This window comes from Barbatula barbatula (genome assembly GCF_947034865.1).
Source record: "Barbatula barbatula genome assembly, chromosome: 2".
In the NCBI taxonomy this organism is placed as follows: Eukaryota; Metazoa; Chordata; class Actinopteri; order Cypriniformes; family Nemacheilidae; genus Barbatula; species Barbatula barbatula.
Genome location: NC_136767.1, coordinates 22388192 through 22410417, shown reverse-complemented (window position 1 = coordinate 22410417; position 22226 = coordinate 22388192). Strand labels below are relative to the sequence as shown.

Below are 22226 nucleotides of genomic sequence, written 5' to 3'. Positions count from 1 at the left end.
ACATATCTAAGGGTCCATATCTCAACATAAATAAATGAGTGCACAAATAAACAACGATGTAAATGTTATATACACAGGGCATAAATATATAAAGGATATAATCAAGGCTTATTAATCTAATCAGCAAAAAGAGACACAGTATCGTGGTCCTTAGGTTATGAGAAAATGTCTGTGCTGGGAAGACCACATAGTTGCTATAATACTGCACAAACCCCATATAGATATAATACGAGGGATGCCATCCTCTATTTAATATATTTTTGTTCAATAATTAAACCTATACAAAACACCATTTTTACGCATGTTGTAATGTGAGTAACAAAAGACGGATTATGCTTCAGAATGCTATAGCTGTTGAATTTTCTCTTTCATTACTCAAAGTGTTTTCACTTTTTCTTCAATATTTCTGTCTAAGCATGTTTGAATGGATTGAAAAGCAGATGCTTTCAAGATAAGCGCAAACAAATGAAATAAAAACGAAAAAGACATGCCAAGACAGACATGTTTGTATTAATGTGTTTAAAACATTTGACTAAACATCAAACTAATCCACACATTTGCAAGAAGTGCAGTTAAAAATAAACATGATGTTGCCTAAGCACATTTCCATTAATCATCTTAAATGTGTCTCGGTTTCTAAGTTTGATTAATTGTGTATTTTACAAACTAAGTTAAAACTTATGAGCAATGGACAAAGACATTTCATCCAGACGCGTTAAACACAAGCATCGTCCCCTGTAATAAGTGTGGGTCTTGTGACGCTTGATCATTCATCACACGCGTTGATGGGATTCGGTTTCAACTGGATCAGATGAATGGTCGAAAACGCGTGACCTTTCATCGCCGCCAGCCAATGAGAATGCTCGTCTGCTGTCAGCCGCGCTTTAAAAACCGCTCGGTTGTAAAACAATGACAGTCAATCGTCTCATCTGCCAGTGAAATGTAAGTATTTTGGTTTTGTTTGCGGTGGACAACTGTAGTGAAATTGGTTGCACAGCTATTTAAAACTGCGATGTCATTGATTTTAATATAGTTAAAATAGGAATACTTGACGTATCATTCGAATAACGAGTTAAACAGAATTCGTTTTATTTCGTTGCACGTAATTGGCAATCACTTGTGATGCATGTGCCTCTGATCAGATTTTTGAACGGTCAGTTTTGCATGTTACCTCCATGACGAGTTAGGCATCTATTAACGGGTGGCACGATCCCACAGGAGACACTACCAGTGATGCACACTCGTCCTCTTTTGGACATTTTCGCCGTTTTGATAAGGTACAGGAGTTTAACGTCAATCCGGCGACAAAAGCAACGGCGCAGGCTGATGATGTAATGCGCGGTCGGTCGCTCGGGCTCTCGGAAACTACGCTAGTATGCGCCGCCCGTCGTTTAGGTAAAGCACCCCACGACCAAAACCGGGTGCGAGAACTGGCCCCATCATACGATCCGTATATGTCATAAACTATAGTGTGAACAGACTGCTCCATATGCTTTAACGGCTGGTGTAGTCTGCGCAGTCGAACACGCCTCTTGCCAGTTGGCATACAGGTAGCATCGTTAAAGTGAATAACTTTTGTTCCAGTTCAATTTAAGGGTGCAAAGACTGACAAAAATATATTTTCCTCTAAATAAACGATAATGACAATAACATTAAATCATTTAATATAGATTTGGAAATGCATAGTGGTATTAGTTATAATAATATATACAATATATTAAATAATGCATTAAGTATTTATACTTAATATATTAAGAAATAGATACACTTAAATTGTGTAATATTGCATTATATATATATATACTTTTATATATTTTAGCGTATATATATATATATATACAGCGTATATATATACTTTTTTTGTAATGGATAATAAATCCGTATTAAAGGCAGTTTATCAAAGTGTAACCCTTGTGCTCCGTTCATTTGTATGCAAACAATGACTCTTTTACAATAGCACAAAATTGTATACAAGAGAGGGCTGTGCAATTAATCGTAATCGTCATTTTTGGCCATCGGTTAGAAAAGCAAAATCGTGGTAACTATTATTGTTCGCATTCCATTTAGCAAGGATCCTCTTCATGTAGTATAAATCCACTGCGCACACTTTTCTTTAGTGGTTCAACAGTGCATTTCTTTACAATTATTTTTCTGTTCAATTCAGATTTTGAAAACAAATTATTTGTTGTTTTAAAATTTAATAAGAAATCGTGATAAATAATCTGGAGCAATTTTGGCCAAAATAATCACTACTATGATTTGTGTCATAATCTAGCAGCCCCAATACAAGATATTTGTTCTCAAAATGCACCAGACTGCTGCATTAACCTTAAAAATGTACATCATTTTTTAATTGGGAAGATTCCATCAGTTTTGTAATTTAATTCTCGCAATGATTTGTGCGACGTTTTGAATACGCTTAAGATATATATATACTCTATAATATTGCTTTAAATGTATGTATTTGTATGTACAGGACATGTATCTGTGTGGTGTGCCCCTTAAAAAAAGGTGAATGATGCCCCTGATCGTGAATTTCCATACATTCCTGTCTCGTGTCCCTCTATCAACAGGATGTTGTTTGCCTCCGTCCTCGTTGTTTGTTTGAGTGTAGCGTTTGCTGCACCAACTTTAGACCTGCAGTTAGATGACCACTGGCACCTATGGAAGAGCTGGCATGGAAAAAATTACCACGAGGTTGGTGTTAACCCCTTGTAACCAATTCAGCAATTAAATAAGAAATTCACATGTTAAACGGATGGTATATATCAGAATCGGAAAATGCTTTATTGCCAAGTGTGCTTTACACACAGAAGGAATTTGTCTTTTTGACATCATGTGTTCTATATGATTGTGTAGAAAAGTGTTATGCCAAAGGAGCGCTGACATGTGTTCTGCAGTGGCTTGAATGTCTTTTCGTTTTCAGAGTGAAGAGGGCTGGAGGAGAATGGTGTGGGAGAAGAACTTCAGAAAAATTGAGCTACACAATCTCGAGCATGCTATGAGCAAACAAACTTTCAGACTAGGCATGAACCAGTTTGGGGACATGGTGAGACCTTTACTATTCATCCTCGTAGCTTTATCAAAGTTCTGCATTAGCCTTTGTATGAAAACACCTTAACCTTTTAATTTTCTTTTAGACAAACGAGGAGTTCAGACTGTCAGTGAATGGTTATAAGCAGAACCCCAGCCGGAAATCTCAGGGCTCACTGTTCATGGAGCCCAGCTTCTTCGAAGCACCCCAACAGGTTGACTGGAGGGAGAAGGGCTATGTCACTCCTGTTAAAGACCAGGTAAGACAAAAGGCAGTCTTCGTGGTTCTATGTGCTAAACATCCATAATGGTTCCTAAAGCTCACTCAATATACTGAATTGCAGTTTCTGTGGCTTTTTAATAGGGAAGGTGTGGCTCTTGCTGGGCCTTCAGCTCTACAGGGGCCTTAGAGGGCCAGCTATTCCGTAAAACTGGCAAACTGGTGTCTTTGAGCGAGCAGAACCTTGTGGACTGTTCCAGGCCAGAGGGAAATCAAGGCTGCAACGGAGGCCTCATGGACCAGGCCTTCCAGTATGTTCAGGACAACAATGGGCTGGATTCCGAGGAGTCTTATCCCTACCTTGCAACAGTGAGTTTCTGGCGTGTTAATTTTATTTATGAACTTATTTATGGATCAAAATAATCGTGCCCACCATAAGACTGCCTTTCCTATAATAGGTTTGCTTTCATTAATAATTACCAGTGGTTTAACTTTGGTAAGTAAGGGATAATGTACAGGCAGCCTGTTACGTCTCAATAACAGACGGCTGCTTGTACATTATCCTGCTTATTACACGGCTACTTGTCACATGAAAAAAAAGAAAATGGACATAAAATGTAAATTTGAAATTTTATTAGCTCATTTTTACCGAATGTGTGAGAAAGCAGTTTCGGTTCTAATGTAACAAACGACATTCAAACGTCACGAACAGGCAAATTGGTTGAATCATTGTAAATAAAATAATTATAAATGTTTTAATAAATATTAAACTGCACCTCTCAAAATGATTTTCAGCATCTGGGTTACAGGGTGTGATTAGTTGAGCGGTTGTTGTTGTTATTTGAAAAATAACTCTGGAATGTCGCCACTGGCCAATCAGAATCACGCATTCAAAAGAGGTGTAATAATGGTTTATACATTCTTTGCTTTCAGGATAATCAACCATGCCGCTATGACCCCAGATACAATGCTGCTAATGACACTGGTTTTGTGGACATTCCCAGTGGTAAAGAACATGTTCTGATGAAGGCTGTTGCTTCTGTGGGTCCAGTTGCTGTTGCTATTGATGCTGGTCATCAATCCTTTCAGTTCTATCAGTCTGGTAAGCCAATTACCTTTTTGATTAAGCAGCATGCACGGCGCTGTCTTAAAAGTCGACATTTCTTTTGGAATGTCTGTTTATCATACCGTATAGTAAGGCTTGCAGGTCTCGCAAAGAGCTGTTTTTTTACATAACCTGTTTTCGACCTTCTCAACTTTAGGTATCTATTATGAAAAAGAGTGCAGCAGCGACGAGCTTGATCATGGAGTGTTGGTTGTTGGTTATGGATATGAGGGTCAAGATGTTGTCGGGAAAAGATATTGGATTGTCAAGAACAGGTATTTTCCACTTCAAGCTAACTGCATGGTGAGCTAATAAGACCCTAACCAGTCTAACTGTATCTCTCTTTCAATAAATCTTCATTTAGCTGGACTGAGAAGTGGGGAAACAAAGGCTACATCTACATTGCTAAAGATCGAAAGAACCACTGTGGAATTGCAACAGCAGCCAGCTATCCTCTCATGTAATGCCACTGGCCTGTTCTCGATCTCAAAAGACTGACTGTCCTAATTTTAAGGCGTTTTTATTTTGCGTTTTTAGATTGCCGTTTTAGTTAAGTATTGTAAACCTTTGAGTTTCGCCCTGTTTTTGCTTGGAACAGTCTTTTTTAGAAGCGCTTTCGACTGGCATACTGCCTTCTATATTTGTAGGCGGTATATTTCTATCAAGGTTTTGAAAGTTCTTGTAAACTGATCCGTGCACTACATTTTCACTGAAAAGTGAAAACCATTTGTAATTAGGTTAAGATTTTTGTTGCATTACAGGTCTAATGGAAGAACCATGTTTACAAAAATGGTCTTCTGCAAGCTGTTTGACTTGTAACTATTAAAAATATTTAAAAGTATTTGAGCCTTGTTTTTACATCTTTAAGAAAAACATGTGGCGGTCTATACGCACCGCTCAACTCAATAGAAGAAAATGAACTCTTGGCACAGTTCAAAATCTGAAATTGTACAACCTACGGTTTACTGTTTGTTTAAGTTCCTTTTTTTTAAAAAGACAATTTAATACATGTGGCGTGTTTTCTGTTGCAATTACCATTGTTCATGGCACCCTTTTACAAATGGTGTAAAAATTATAACCTCAGACAGATTTATTGCACTAGTCACCCTAAGAAAGTGCAGAGATCAGGGTAGTATACTTGAGACGAAGTAGTAATTTATCAAACACGATAGAAAATGGGTGGATTATTAAAAATGGCAGGAATAAGAAAATGACAATGCTGACATGTAAATTGGCCTATTTGGAAAAGTTTTCCTTACAAGCACTCGTGATAACCCCATGCTACTGGTAAAGATGTGCTAGAAACAGTTCGCACGGACACCGGAAAGTGAGTTAGGCCTGTTGTACGACGTATGCACAATACATTTGCGTGCACACACAGTTGTGCAATTTTGGCACTATTTCTGAACGCGTTGGACATCAAAAGTTTCAATGTATTAAATGACCTTCAAATGTTGAGTGTCGTTGCCTACTTCTGGAAAACATAGCATATCTCAAAATAATGCTGAGCTGATTTTTTTTTTACTAAATCCATGATTTAGCAAAGGTTACAAACCGAGACATTGACACAACGCTGCATTGGCTTGGCTTTGAAGTTTGAGCTGTAGATATGAGAGGTCATTACATGCTGGTTGCATGCGTTCTGAATCATGTGCTTGCCTTTGCCGTTTAAATGCTGTTGTAAGCAGCTTCGGGTGAACATTTCAGCCTGTTAAAGTGATTTTTTTTTAGTGTCATTCGTCAGCGTCATTCAGTGTTAGCGAGAAGCTATTTATTACAACCTTCAACCTCCTAATGACGTTTTATCATTTTCTACCTTTTGGGCAATTCTTCACATTGTTATTGGTGAGTGTATGGAGTATTGAAATTGTTAATGAAAGTTGTGCGGTGACGGTATTTGAATTTTGCTCTTAGGCATGTGAGACATGCAACTGGTGGAGATCAAATGAGTGTTCCTGACGGGGAACGTAATGTTTGTATGCTTAAAGCTGCCGTGTTATGTGTTCTCAAAACTAGAGGGCCTTTGTCTTTTGTACAGTACAGTAATGCTTTGTTTTTCTCCTGATAAAGTAGCAAATTGATAGACAAAACAACTAGAATAAATATTCATATTGCAAGAGAGCCCTCTGCTGGTACATACTTTACCAAAGATCCAAAATGCATACTTTACTTTATCAAAGTACTGATTTTAATGAGATGTAATTTTCCCAATCCCATTAAAATGTAAGTATGAATATTAAAACTAATTTGTTAGTTATATAGAAAGGTTTAAGCAGTAAATTATTTTAAGATTGCAACAAGAGAGCCCTCTTGTGGCAGAGAGCAAGTGCTTCACTAAAGAATAAAATGCTGTAGTGAAAAGGGGGAAGATCATTACAGCAAAGAAGTTGTTGAGTTTTAATGTTGGATTTTCTTTATTTGAAATATTTAAAATTTTAAGCTTACATTATTTATCACATTTTAACCCTAAGAGCTCCAAGGGGTGCTATAACATATAATACTTTAAACAAATACCTGTAATAAATCAATCTTTAAGCATACAGAGAGGTTTTTAGTACCTGATAAAAATGTTTTCTACATAAGGGCAATTTTAAAATTGCACAAGAGATCCCCCTTGTGGTAAAGAGTAAGTGCAACACAAGTTAAATACTGAAGGGGGGAAGGAAAAAATAGCAGCAAAACAGTTGACTTTTGTTGTTTGGCTAGATTTTATTTTATTTTTGAAATCTTGTGTTGTGTTGCCTATATGCAGCAGTCTACACATCTTATACATATTGTTGGTGAATTTATTAGTGCTTTTTTATACTATTTTATAAAAAAATTATCCATACGTACATTACTGAGAGCAATGCATAGTCCACTGCGTGGAAGTAAGTGAAAGCCGTGCATTTGAGACTCCACAGACTTTGGCCTGTTTTCCAGCATGACCTTTAGTTTCGGATTGTGGAGCCTCTAATGACCGTATAAAAAATATTCAACAAGGATGAAGTACGAAGAACATGAGCTGCCTGAGAAACCAACGACATTGCCAGCAGCGCTACAGCCTCGACTTCACAATAAATATGAAAACTGTGACCTGTGCTTTTGTGCGGTGGTGGCAAATTTAGCTACATTGGGCTTCTCTTAAATGGAGCGGGGAAAAATAACTGGAACACAATGAGGGAAAAGAAGTTTGTCAGACTTCATTAAGTATCAGGGGAACATCGCTGGAACTGGCAACGCAAAGCGCACCGGGCCCGTGTGCCATTAATCACGTCTGACAAGGAACCGGAGCAGGGGGCGTAGGGAGGGAGGGCGCCGTATGCGGGTGCCGCTGCCAGCGGCTCTGTTTATGATTACTGCTAAGGGTCCTGACTAAGCTAGCAGCCCGAAGAGGAGCGGAGCAGAAATCCAAGATCAGGAAAAGTCAAAGCCAAGGAACTCTCATCTAGCATTACTCTATTCTCTTTTAAAATGACACAGCCACCAATATGATTAGACCGGAGCGCCTACTATCCTCTAAACAATTACTAAGCATTGGAGCGAAGTTGAACAATTGAGCGGCGTAGAGAAACGGTGAAGCATTGCCTTTCAAAGCAAAGTCATCACATAAAGGTTCCCTCTACTTTCATTTGCCATTGTGGGGGCTTTCGTGGCGCTCTATAAGGAGGCGGGACAGAGAGAGGCAAGAAAAGCCTCCATGTTCTCCATTTTGTAAGCTTTCACGACTAAACCATGCCTTTCCTCCTTTTCCTGGTCCGCCACCCCAGATGCAGAAAATAAATGAGAGTGAGAGAAGAGGAGAAAAGAGCCTTGTGACTGGTGGAGATGGAGGCCTGTGTTAAGTGCTGTGCTTGAAAGCACGTCTGGCCTCATTAGATGTCAGTTGTAACAATACTGAACTGGCAGCAAAGACTGCTGTGAGTCTCACAACCATAAATCACAGTCTGACAGCTCTCTGACAGGGCTGGGAACCAGCACACATGCAAACACTGACTTCTCTCTCTCTCTTAGCCACACATTCTCCTTTTAGGATGCACAACATATTTTTCTCTAGTTTTTTTTCTGACTTCCACACAGTCGAATGCGTTTTGTCTCTCTTCGTTTTGCATTGTCTGTTTTACGTGGTATTTTTTGACACGCACGTGTGTTTTAATGTGTGTGTGCGTGAGTATAGAGGAATGGGCAGCACCCGCCACTGTCTGCCCATGTCCATTAGGCTGACATGTGACGGTGTGTGTGTGACATCGCTGCTGAGGAAGGAAGCAAGAGAAACAAGGCCTGTGGGTCATTAATCACTACTCCCCCTGACACACTCAAACAGAGCTCGGGTCTATGGCCCCATCACACACACACATAAACAGCTGTCCTATTGACTTCTCCACCCAGTCTTCCCACCCATGCCCTCCGTGTACTCCCTTCTGTTTTCTCTCTCTCAGCTTCTTCTCGTCTGCATTCGACTCTCTGATGTGACTTATCTTCTCACAACCACATCAGACTCCAGTTTAACGGCGGATATGTTCATCTAGATCGCTTTGAGAGTTACGAACTGCCAACTTGCTCTCCCTTCCCTCCACTCGTTTTCCATGTCATCATTTATACTGATGGCTGGTAATTTAGCATGCTGAGGTTCTTCTTGCTGTCATCTACTTGAAAGACTGACTGATAGTCACTTTTTGGTGTGTGTATATGACAAGCTAGATTAACGGATGTTGTCTAATATGTGTATATGGGAGTTACGGGCTAGGCTGATAAAGCTTCTGCTCACAAGCTTAGACAAACATTCTCTCCTTACTATTGCATTCGATATCTGCTTCGTTCTGTTCAACGTCGTCCATTATGCCGTCCTGCTCTTTATGTAGCATGGAGATATGCAGGGCATGTCTATGCAACCTCACAGCTAGTCCAAATTACTTATAATGTTGCCTGCCAGTTTGTAGTGAATGTTGGTGCTTCTTACACGCATACAGTCGACAAAAGGACAAAAGGTAAGCGTTTTCTTTAAACAGATGGTGCACCAACATATTTTCCTCACTACGATTCAAACAGACTGTAACAAATGGGGTTAAAGAAAACCTCCCAGCACAACCTCCAATGGTATTGTAGTCCATACAGGATTGTTCGCCTGTCTGTTTACTTGATGAATAACCTGTAGATCAATTGATTTCCAATGAGACAATGGTGGTTAATGAATGTGTGCTGTGTGTCATTATGCCACAGAAATCTGAAGCGGTGGTCTAAGCATTTGTAAGTGTGTGAGTGCATATTGCTTTCCCTATAAGGCCAGCAGGAGAGAAATAGTCAGGTATCAGCACTTTAGCTCCTGTCAGAGGAAAATCTGTCACTTGTACGGTCAGCTGTGCAACACAAACACACACTGATGAAAACAAAACAGACTGGAAAAGGCTGCAGAACACAAAAGGAGATATTTTGAACAATGACGTACCCATTCACTTCTATTGTATGGACACAAAACCAATTCAAGTGAATAAGTGCCCTCCGTGTTCAGTTTCATAACAGTCTTCAAAATATCTTCTTTTGTGTTCCGCATAAGAAAGATATGAAGGTAAATTAGTAGAAAAACTTGAGAGCATGTAGATTTTATTTTGGGAACTTGTAAGTAAGTGTTTTTACCTTTACCTTTTAACTATAATGTACACTCACAGCCCCAATGTGGAAACTTGAAATGTAAAAAAAAATGAAGTTGAATGTTGAGATTTGCAGTCGTGCACATAAATCTGTGTTCTCAATTTGAAGTTTCAGAAAAAGTCACAAACGTGTAAATTGTCATTCACAAAATACATTGATAAATATAAATGTACAGTGCATATTTACACCTTTTCCTAGATTCAGATTTGAATTGGAACCACAAATAGGCATCTACAACCTCTCAAATCTGTCACTGGAGTTTCAAACCTTCCCGTCTTGACTTTTGCTACTACTTTCGCGATAAACCTGTTGCAATGCTAACGTGTGCACTTTTTTACGTGTTCAGTAAAAAAGGTCACACAGGATTTGGAATGTCATGAGGGTAAATTAGTACATTTTTTTGGGACAGTTAACCCTTTAAAGTGTTTTCACCACAGCAAAACAATGCTAAGATTCCTTTGACAGCATCTGCTTTTCTTCTCACACTAAAGACTGTTTCGTCACAGCGAGTCTGTTGTATGTTCGACACAGTCGGCTATAATTATTACCACGGTTACTTATGCCATAAATCACATCCACAATATTTGTTCAACCAAAGTTGAGTTTTGCCAAAAATCTAATGAGCATATTTGTGCGGTGAAGCCATGCAACCTTGTTGTTTATACTCATTAAATCTCAAATAATCCCCAAAAGATAAATTTGCGTTTGTGTCGTATATAGTTTCTCCCGTCTCTCCCTATTTCCTGCAATGTTGTAGAACTCTACCGCACCACACGTCCTTCCACTACATAACACCTCCCCCCTCCTACCCACCCACCCACTCATCTCACCTCGCCGTGGCCTCACGCACTAGCACTGCCATTAATCAGTGGCCAGGATCATGTCTGCCAGTTAGACTAAACAAGAGCATTTGTGAGGATTTGCTCCCCCTCATTAATCATCTTGACAGTTTGAAAAACACATTTCCCCTTTAATGACTGTATTTGGATAATCAGGTCCGTTCCCCTCCCTGCCAGTTTCTCTCTCTCGGTTTTCCTCGCTCCCTGCCTTCGGTTTTTCCTCTCCCCAAAATGGCATTGAGAACAGCTGGGTTAGCTTCCCTCCAAGACAGAGAGGGCAAGGAGAACGAGTGGTTACCATCACCACTGCTGAAATGGAGGAAGGGGGCGTTGAGTCAGTAAAAATAATCACATTGCACTGGAAAACTTTTGCTCTTACTAAAGAAACCCCTGCCGCTACTCATAACATGAACTTGGCTGGGCTGTGGTTGCATGTTCACACACATCGAAGGTCCATAAAATACACTAGCAGAGGCAACGGAAGGAAAATACGGTGACTAGAGGTTTCAGAGCTGTGTGGTATGTACGGCGCTGTCACATTATGAGGAAAAATGGCAGGGTGTTGACAAGAGTACTTTTATCTCTGCATATTTCATTAAACAAGACCTGACAGATTTCTTTACCTTCATATGCCCTTCATCTGTGTGTGTGCGTGGACACATACTTAAGCCTTAACCTTTAATAAAACTGCTATACAGTGGCAATTTTTTAAAGGAAAGGTGAGAAAAGAGTCTCTCTTAGCTGTATTTAACAGTTCCAGTTCTTTCCATACCAGCTCGCCCAGAGTCTGTCAGACAGCAGCCTAATACATGGAGTTTAATGGATCGGTTGACCTTTAAGTTTAACACATCGTTGTGTCATGGTTACACCTAACATTTGCCATTAGAAGTTTATAAATGATGTCATGCCGTCAACTTATACCTGGACCGCACATGACAGCAGTATTTAAACATTTTGACAAACATTGTACTGCCCTGTGACTGTTGGGCAGTAGGAAAAATAAACAATTACAAACCTCTCCACATGTCCTCACACATTTCAAAGTCATATTATTGTACACGGGGACACCGGAGACTTATTTCACATCCAGTTACAAGGCTCAGAATATGTAATGTTCCTTTAATGTCTGTAGTTGAATTGCTGATGAATGTGAATAGTGTATGAATAGTATGAGATCCAATAAAACACAATAAATACATAATAGAAACTGACAACATCCACAGCAGATGTCACTACTCTATTCTGGAGAACATATTACAGAGGCCCTTTGGAATTATATGATAATTCGGAAAAGATTGTAGCTTTAATGAACCCTGGTCACGTATTTTGGCTGTGTGTGGAATTGCGCTTGCCCTCTGACATATTATAAAGGAAACATGGGGTATTGGAGATTGTCGGGGGATGTAACTTGGATGGATTTTCCGCAGCAGAACAGGAAAAGGTCTTGTCACTCCGGGCATGACTCAGGATCAATCTTAACCCCGCCGTTCCGGTGCCAAGTCACGATTTTTCACGAGTGCCACATTCGTGACTTCGGTTTACCACGTTCCCCCAACACATTTCCAAATGGCATCCAGCTGTAGCAGTGGAATGCACATTATTAGCGGTTAACCATAATTGCGGCACTCATTTGCCTGCGTTGTAGGGCTGTCGTCGCACATACGCGTAGGTTTGGTAGACAAATGGGATGGTTGCGCAGAGGTACGTGCCGCACGACTGTGTTGTTGTTGCTGGCTCATGCAGATCTGTTTTGTGATGTGGTTCGCGTGATTAAGACTTAACAATACTTACTGTGGACAGTCCTCAATGGAGTTTTAGTCATGAAGCAGAGGTTGTGGGATCGATTTTTTTATGAGCTGGAAAGGAGATCTGTGTGCGAGTGAGAAATAGAGAGGTCTGTTCTGGATCACAGTGACAAACAATCGTCAGAGTACTTCTTTTGGTAATTAACTGTGTGTAATGTATATGGAAGTTGGAGAAGTTAAAGAGAGATGTAGTAACATAATCAAAGAGACAACAAAAAGTGAGAAGAGAGAAACCAGAGGGGAAAGAGAGACTAGGTGAAGAGAGACAAGAGACAAGATCTAAACAGAGATAGACAGCACAAGAAAAGTCTCTCTCTCTCATTCTTTTTCAGGCTGGGGCTGTCAGCCTCATGAGTTGCTGTGGACTTGGCGGCTAATTGAGGAGCAGCTCCACACCCTGTCGTCATTAATCACTAGGGCTGCCGGGCTGCCTGCCCGGGACACTGCTGTGATAGGCTGGAGCTCTCTCTCACACACACACTTTTTCCCTTCTTTAGTTGACTGGACAAATGGGGGAGGGGGGCAATCTAACCCCCCACCTCCATTCTAAAACCAGTGGGACAGCAGAGAAAGGGAGAAAGAGATCAATCAAACAGGTGTAGCCCTGCTGAGAAGACACTGGTCAGAGACTAAATTAACTCCACACCCCCACCCTCACATCCATCCAGCTTCCCTCCCTCCACAAGCAGGCGACAGAAACAGAGTGACTGCATATTGACTCAGCTGGAGCCCGCGAGAGGAGGGAGAGAAAGATAAATGGCAGCGAGAGATTGATGTGGAGAAAGATGGAAAGAAGGATAGAGCAGGAATGTGATGAACGAGTGTGAACGGGGTTATGGCAGGATTAATTCCTCTCCGTCGGATGAAACGCAAAAAAGTCCTCCCCTCCGTTTAACCTTTTGGCTTTAACAAATATTTCTTGCTTTTAGCGTTCGTCAACAGATGGTTTGTATTATAAACGCTTTGAGCAAGACTTGAGGCGTGCTGTTTCATTTTTTATTCATACAAAATGGGTGAGCTCATGTAAACATATTTTTGACCAAGTTTTTCTTCATTGCAGTTTCATTGTTGTTCCATTAGGGGCAACATAAACCAAGTTATGAGCCCTTGAATTCTCTTGTGCCCTTCACAAATCTTTAACTGTATTAAATAACTTCCTCTGTGAGTCCCTTAAGAACTGTCAGGAAGTTATTCAAGACGGTTTATTCAAAAATAGGCTCTTGACACTGTACATTAGTTTTAAATACGAACCCCTCTTTATGTCAACAAAATCCAATACTATATAAAGACAATTTAGATTCTCTCTACTGCTCTACTTTCGTAGATAGTTGCAGGGCATTTTTACTTTTAATGGGCCTGTACTGTGTCTTTCTAAAATTTGTGTTTGGGTATTTCCACTCCTCCTCTAGTCCTGACCTCCCGGTTTGCCATAAGAGGAACCGTATGCCGTGTCCTTGCTGCAGAGCTCGAGTTAACAGAGGCGGTAGAGTGATCTATTCATTTAATGGCCCTGTCAAGTGACACCTGTGCTGCGTCCTCTCCTGTCTGAAGTGCTAATGAACTGAGAATCTGTGTGTTTGTGTGTGCGTGTCTGGCTCTTCTCACTGCTTGAAAGCACCTCCACTCATCCTTATGTAAGAAAATGGTTCTCAAGACCATTTGTACTCACCAAACTGACCACTTCTGTTACTTGAAATGTTCTTTCGGACAATAAAACAAACAGCCGCATAATCGCATCAGCAATCTTGAATCTTGACCCTCTTTGTAAAGCAACATTGAGCATGACTTTCTGAACCGTAGCGCACAGCACGCTCGGGTCAAACAATAGGGACTGCACTCCTGGGGGTCATGTCAGGCATTTGATAAATATTTCTCTATTAACAGCCTCCCATTGTCATCTTTTGCCCTTTGTGTAGCAAGGCAATCCATCAGAGTGTGTTGGGAGTGAGCGCATGGCTCCCATGGGTTATTACCAGGCTATCATTGAGCTGTATTTAAGACCCAATACTCCCTTGTGCTGAGACAGCTCTTTACACAATGCTGCAGAGGCACAAACAAGCAGCGGTGACTAACACTGCACATTCACATTAGGAGCATAACAGTAAACAGAGAGGGGGCTTTATTTTGTGTGTTAATAGGTTGGACTAATGGGAAACAAAACTGTCAGGAGTGCAGAAAGCTGAAGTCGAAGTTTAGTTCATGTATAAAATATATAAGAAGCACAAATAGGTCTATCGATTATTAATGTGGCAACAATATGAAAGATTTAATGTATATATCTAAAGGGTATATATGTGCATTCTTTTTTATAGGTGTTTAGAAGGAAATCTTTAGAAATGCATTCGTGTACAACAGCTGAAACTTGATAACTGTAAGTTGCTATTAAAAGACTACTGAGATTTAATGACTGATCAAAATTATTTATGGTAAAGAGGCAGTGTTACTCTGAGAGACAAGTAAGGACAAAAGTCATCTATAAATGTAATCAAGTATCATTTATTACACAAAATAAGACTTTGTTAAATGGATAGCGCTGCCATCACAACATATTACTCTTATTTGAATTCTCTTCCCCTCTCCACATCCATCCCCATCTTGCAGAGTCAGCTACAATAGAAAATATATCACATCTTTTAGTTTTATTCTTTGAACTGTACAAGTACAAAATAAACGCCAAATCGAAAAGGAACAAAGTAGTTGTTGACCTAGTCATGCTCGTCTGTTCTCCAACAGAGCACAGATTTTTTCGCACAAAAGAAAGTGAAGTGAAAAGAAAGATGTTATGGCTGACAATATGTCATAGTCCATCTTTGCAAACATCGTAATATTACAAATGTATGAGGGGAGCCATATTGAAACAGAGAGAATACTGCTCCTCTCTGAAAATGATCATTGAATGCATTTTGGCAGTAAATACCTCTCGAAAACAAAAAGTCAAGCGCTCAAGTGAAAAATAAATACACACTTTTGGTAAACTGAAAAAAATTCTGCTTCTGATGAATCCGAAATTTCTCATAAAGATCTTAAAGGTCCCCTAATATCCTAATGGAATTATGGAGTGACCCTTGATAAAACGTCATCCAAAGCAGATGAGATTTTATTCCTCATAGCAATCAGAGCCATCCTTTGTTTTTCCTTGGTTTTTCAGGGGAATCTTGCATGTTTCTGTGCTTTCCAGCTCCTTTTGCCAATCATCCTTACACTGTCCACAGTCTTTTGATCACTGGTAACCAAGAGCAGAAGCTGAGCCCAGTCTCTGACCATACAAAGCATAAGGAGAATAGTAGGGCGCCTGGAGAGAGTGCATAGGTAGGGATGGGGCTCCTGGCAAATGGGCCTTTCCATAGGGGTGGTACCTTGCCAAACCCAGCCCGGGTGAACCACGCAGAGAGAGAGAACTAGGAAGAGCTCCTGGGCTGTTAGGAGGAGGCAGGTGAAGGTGGCAGGAAGCAGCAGATGACATGGATGAAGGATAACCGGAGAGCAGCTTGCCGTCCACACCTGACAGAGATGTGTGCGTACGCAGATGGGCCAAAAGTTCCTCTGAGGTGCCGAAGCGTTTGTCACAAGGGCCACCCACTGACACCCAGTTACACGCGTGAGGGAGACTTTCAGTGGGCAGCATGAAACCGTAAGTATAGAGAGGATGGGAGAGAGATGTTGTGGCGCTAGAGGATAGGGAACTGGGGTGTAGGGAGTGGAGGTGATGGGCAGGGTACATTAGAGGGAAGCCAGACTTGAGGGCAGATGAGGGGTCATGTACACAAGAGGAGCAGTTGTTACCCCCAAGATGGGATGCATTTGGGTAGGTGAGGCAGTATGGGTCCCTGCACAAACCTTGCATGAACGAGGGAGGTGAAGACCCTGTGAGAGGGCTGGAGCTTGGGTGCTTTCCTGGAACACCCATCCCAGCACCAACTAAACTAGATTTAGAATGATCCAACCCAGGCACAAACTGAGAAGGATAGCCTGTGTAGGCTCCTACAATGGAGCCGTGATAACCCATGGTGGAGGACGAGAGAGGAAAAACAGAGTGGCCAGGTTTGAAGGGAGACACAGGGGCAATATGGCCTGTGCCCAAACCGTGTTGAGGGGGTTGGGTGTCAGCTTTATTGTCAGGTTGAGGACTGCCGGAGGAACTGGCACTGCTGGAGTTCACACTAGCACGTGCGTGACTGGAGTTAGCTATTTGTGCAATGTCCAGGCCTGATTTATTATGGTCTGAATCTTTTTTCCCATTGCGATCGCCCGTGCTGCTGTCATTCCCCGGGTCTGAACCCGCAGCTTTGGAGTCCACGTGGGCGTTTTGTAGATGTGTCGTTTTCTGCGCCAGGGGAGACTGAGTCTGACGATGCGTGTGCGACTGTCCTACTGTCTGCTGACAAGGAGAGCTGGCCCGTGGAGAGGGAGCATGCGGAGGTAAAGAGGGGCATGTCACAGCTGCAGAACCGCTATTTGGGACTCTGAACCCTGCTTTATCAGCAGAGCTGTTGATCCCAGCACCATCCTTCCGGCATTCTGATCCAGTTTTAGAATAAGGCTTAAAGCTGGACTTGTCATCAAGGTTCTGATGCTCCCCAGACTTCAGACTGGAGCTGGTGGAACGGCTGTCCTTGTCTCCATGGCTGCTGGAGGAGAGGGATGCCAGTTTAGAGGAGGGAGGAGGATCTGGTTTACCGATCTGCGAGCAGGTCTGAGCCAGCAATGCCAGGGGACTCTTTTTGGCATCCAGCTGTGGGGGTAAAGAATGGAAATATAACATTAATTCTACAAATTCTTAACAGTTTTTAAAAATATAAAACTACGTTTTAAACGCATACTTCATATACATGAATCTATCTTGTTTAAATTAACGTTAAGGATAAAGCACGAGAATATGTCATTTGTGACCTTTAATAAGACATTTCCTAATTTTTCTTTTTTGAGAAGTTTAAAAATGTCGTATTGTTGCAACACCCGACGCGCGTCATAGAGCTTTTTTGCAAATTAATATTATCATATAGTTATTTACTTTAGTAAAAATCTGAGAACGAGTTTTAAGACAATGAAGACGCACGTCATTACTGATCAGGAAATGTGAAACCTTAAAATGTTGGCAGCTACTGGAGCACGGCCTCTGCGCTCCTGCTGTCCAGATTTGGACTATGCTTTTAATTCTCGTGGGGCGCACGCACACAAACCCTTCAGTACGTTTTTATAAATACAGCAAAGAGCGCCAGATTGAGTCCAGTGTTTGTTACAAAATAGCAATGTTACAAATGCACGCTGATACACGTCTATAAAATGTAAAATTTCGCTTTAGCGAAAAACTAAGGCGCACACATTTGACAGTCACACAATGTTTTTCTGGGTATTATTTTAATATCATTTGAAAACAAAAGAGATTCCTACCTCGATGCTGACTGGTGCGGAGCTGAGCGGCTGGAGATACTCTGGGTGAAGTATGTGACTCGTGTGAGCGGTCAACATTTTGAGAATCCGTATAGGCAGCCTCTTTTCCGGACGCGTGGGATCGCCGTAGGGCAGCGAGACGATCGAGTCGGTTAGGGCTTTTAAACAGGCGGGCGAACTATTGTCGAGAAAGCGAAGACTCTGGTTCCGTGAAGTGACTGCAAATCCAGAAGGCAGTTCGCTCATCTGGATCGGGGCGGATCGGAGACCTGTCGGGGCGGGCGTCTTTCAGTTCTCATTTAGAGATATCCAATGTCTTCAATAAAGAAGCAAACGGCATTATATCCTCTTCCGCTGACAGTCGAATATTCCCTCGAAACATCAACCCCTCTTGTAGTCCAAACACAGTGAGCTGTTACAGTCTCTGTTAAGAACTTGAACTCTGTCTCCGCATCGTTCCGTGACCGGATCAATGTTGCCACAAACCCAAACGATCGCGAGTCCTGTACGCGCAAACGACGACGAACTCAAAAAGAAGTGATCTTATTCGCTTGTCGTACAACAGAGTGTCAAAACTACACGAGAGATTTGCTGATGAATATCGTGACAAATAATGGCATTCCGTCGTTCCGTGCGCTCTCCGATGTGTGACTGTACACTACGGCGTCCGTGCGCATATACACTGACTCTCCGCGTACTGGAGATCTGAGGACAACTTCAAAGCGCTCAGGCGCCGTCCAATCGGCGGGATCTGCATTACTAATAAGTGGGTAGGCACAACAGGGGCGGAGACTATCCTCCTCTTTCTTTTAAACTTGTCTCGGACCCGCTGGCCAAGTCCTTGATCGTTGTGTAAAACGTGCTAAGACATTACAGATTCTTTATAGGGTTGACACTGATTCACACGTTGATACTGGTTATTAATAAAAGGTTGCCTCATTCTTACATAGCGCACAATTACATATGTGATTTAAAATGAATACATTTTTTCCCCTTGAATAAGGAAACGTCACATTTTACAAAACCTTGGTTTATTTAATTTCGTTTTATTTAGAAGCATTTTTTAAGTTTTACTTTAAAGTCTTCTTAACTGGACGGCTTCACGTACTGGAAAAGCTGAGGATGTTTAACAATTTCTTTTTAGGTCAAACGAGTCAAATGACACTGAGTAATACATTCATACATAATAACAGCCCATGACTGCGTGTGCCTCCAGTCATGGAATGTTAATAACTTTATTACATTACCCCATGTTACTTTGCCATTGAAGTAATTTAGCTAACTTAATTATGCAATGAATTGGCTTAATCATTGAAAAATGAAGCCTGACAGAGGCTATTACAGGAAGACTGTGCTAATGTGTCTGAGTAACTTTGAAGTCCGGCATATTTCATGGATTTTATTGTTCGTAAGTGTAACCCACCATTAATAAACAACATACATAGCACATGCTCGATTTATGCTATTTTGTATTTTTATGTTGAGTTTAGCCTTTGTTTGGCTAATCATATGTATACGTGCAACGTGCACAATGAAGCATCACATGTTTTCCTAAAAATATTAATTAAATTTGCTCTTCCTTAAAGACATTCAATCATTGTAAATTGTTAACAAACAACATCATGATCATAAAAAAATATATTCTTTTCTATTAAAAACTCATTTGTATATCCTAATTGTTATACATCAGTGTAGCATAGGCATATTGAATATTGTATCTAGAATACACCATACTTCATAATGACAGAATAGAGCGGCCTTTGTTGTGCACAGTGTAAATACAGCAGCCCGACATTGGAATTTATGGATGGCAGAGCATATTTATGGTTCTCTGAATGGTAATACCTGTCAGGTGAGTCAGAGAGATGAAAAAGGCCTGATATCTGGAGCTGTTCTGGGGTAAAAACAAAGAGCACCTGGGAAGCGTCTTGAAAGGTGATGTTGCCTGCCTTGGTGTAATAAAAATGACAAAAAGACAGAATACATGAACTGTTGACCCGGGGAGAGGCGGAGCCACAGGCAAACGGGTTTGGAGGGCTTTGTCTCACGTATCTGGGTGGCAGAGGTGAATATTCATTTAATAATGGTGTGCGTAGGGAGGAATGAAGGCCTCAGGACACTCCATTACAGAGACAGAAAGACTTTTAAGCTTGTCAGCAACCTGTCATTTTAATTCCAAAGTACAACACACACACAAACACCCTCCCACACGTTCACAAGTACCTTCAGACACGCACAAGATGATCAGTATAGACTAAAGTGGCGAAGTATTAAACTGCACTCAATCACACCTAACAGTTTTTCTATCTTGCTAAGTTGCTAAAGGAATAAAACTGTTACAACAGTTTGTTTTAAAAAAACTGCAACTGTGGTGTCTGTGTACAGGGACATCTGTTGTTGTTAAACGAAGGCCGCTTAACCTGCAGGGTCATAAGCCATGCGTGTGTGCTCACACATAAAAGCGGAAAGAGATAACAGCGCCGGTTGTATGAAGGCACCTCTCCTTCAGTCAACAGCACTACTGTTTGCTTTGTCATTATTAGTGTCATCCATCACTTATCACCTACACAGGAATCTGTAATGCCTGCGTGGATCTATAATAAAACTACTGGAACATGCAAATTCAGATGTTCTCAGGTTTAAGTGAACTGATCTGATCGCTTCCTTTGATCGTGTCAGTTGTCTTTGCTCCACGCAAACAGATACTCCAGGTTATGACAGGTGTGATGGAACCTGTCAACAAGCTATTCATGTAAGCAGACACCCTGCAATTTTTCTTCACTTCTGCTTTAACATCTCTGTTGACACATTATAAAGTTTGGTTGAGATGTCTGAAATGTTTCCGTGTATTTTATTTTTATTACTAGACAGAAACTCAAAATCCTGGGGCATAACCTTTGTTCCATTTTGTAGGACTCAAAAACGCAAAAACCTTAAACATAATTCCAGATCCTCAAATCTTACAATTCCAAGGCACGGTTTGGAATTAAGATGGATTGCCTTACAAAAACATTTTCAGGATAAGTGAGTTTGGCAGGGGGCAAAGGTGTGGGTGGAATGGAGGGAGTTTAAAGGCACCCTAGAGGAGGAGGAAGGGAAAATAAAAAAGAGAAAGAGAGTGAGAGAAAGAAACAAGGGCGGGCTGGAACAACGGGGAACGGCTCCTTTCAAGTCTGGCCTTGAAGTGGGCTGCTAACAGCTGTTTTGACGTATAAATGACGGATGGTCATTTCCTGTTGTGGATTTTAAGGGGCAGGTCCCCCCTTTAAGAGGCCAGTCTGACCAATCCCTGTTAAGCCTGAAGGCGTTTGCCTATGCATGACTGTATCAAAGCACAGCGTTTACCATACCTTTGACTAGACAAAGGGCTAAAAGTAAAGGCTAAACATTCTGCATGACTGCAGCCCCTGCATATCTCTGAATGAGGTCACTCATAATAGACAAACCTACTTGAATGTCGTCGTAGATAACGCGAAATGGTGAAAAAGTTAAAGAGGCTGCTTGCTAATACACCTAATACACTTATTAGATGATTCTTTGGAGTAGTTGACTCTTGAAGGCTTAGTGAATTGTGAAATATTTTTTTATACTCTGCATATTTGACCGTTGTCCATGGCCACCCATCAGACCTGTTCTAGTTTCATGATGTTTTATATGACTTCACACTTTATATTTTTATACCGTGCTATTGACATCTTATAGTTATCCGGAATAGTTTGTCACTCTTTGGTACAGACTGAGAGACGGGAAAACTAAATAAACAAAAAGAATGCAAATCACTTGCATTTAATTACCTGTGACTGATTTATGAGGTGAGTGGTATGAAAAGGGAGCCCAGAGGCAGGGAGTCTGCCGCTCATGCCTGGTCTGTTCTCCAGGAATAATAATCTTGTGAAAAAGAGGGACAGGACAGCTTTATGGAGTGTAGCTGACATGTGAGACCAACCTTGGAGAACTGTAAAACGTAGCGCTCTCTGTGGTTTCACAAACCTTACAGTACTTCTGAGTGATTGTGAGATTGAGGATCAAATCATTTAAAGTGTTCCACTATAAAAAAAACGTGGTAGAATTTTGATTTTGAACTGGTTTTGCTAAAGCCGTACCATATTTGCATATCATAGAAATGTAAACAAAATGGCCAACAGTCATTTTTGTTAATATCAGCATTAACTGCTAATGCTAATAGGCCAAACATTATGCAAACA

General features: G+C 41.0%; 2 protein-coding genes across 5 annotated transcripts; one reads left to right on the top strand and one right to left on the bottom strand.

Annotated features, from left to right (window-relative positions):
- The first annotated feature begins 911 nt into the window (after window positions 1–911).
- On the top strand, window positions 912–5814 carry ctsll (cathepsin L, like). 4 transcript variants are annotated; one of them, XM_079487359.1, is made up of 9 exons: window positions 912–942; window positions 1219–1277; window positions 2574–2697; window positions 2927–3049; window positions 3141–3293; window positions 3398–3622; window positions 4187–4355; window positions 4516–4633; window positions 4723–5361. In XM_079487359.1, exons 2-9 carry the CDS (start codon window positions 1234–1236, stop codon window positions 4820–4822), a joined length of 1056 nt encoding a protein of 351 aa, XP_079343485.1. In that variant the 5' UTR covers window positions 912–942; window positions 1219–1233; the 3' UTR covers window positions 4823–5361. The 4 variants fall into 4 exon arrangements, with proteins under 4 accessions (XP_079343485.1, XP_079343486.1, XP_079343488.1 ...); XM_079487360.1 differs by having other exon boundaries at window positions 1219–1395; XM_079487362.1 differs by lacking the exon at window positions 1219–1277 and having other exon boundaries at window positions 2477–2697.
- A 9293-nt stretch (window positions 5815–15107) lies between these two features.
- znf703 (zinc finger protein 703) lies at window positions 15108–18713 on the bottom strand. Its single transcript, XM_079451311.1, has 2 exons — window positions 18022–18713; window positions 15108–17362 (listed from the first exon to the last, which is right to left on the bottom strand). The coding sequence occupies exons 1-2, from the start codon at window positions 18265–18267 to the stop codon at window positions 15851–15853; spliced, it is 1758 nt and encodes a 585-aa protein (XP_079307437.1). The 5' UTR covers window positions 18268–18713; the 3' UTR covers window positions 15108–15850.
- Window positions 18714–22226: the final 3513 nt, after the last annotated feature.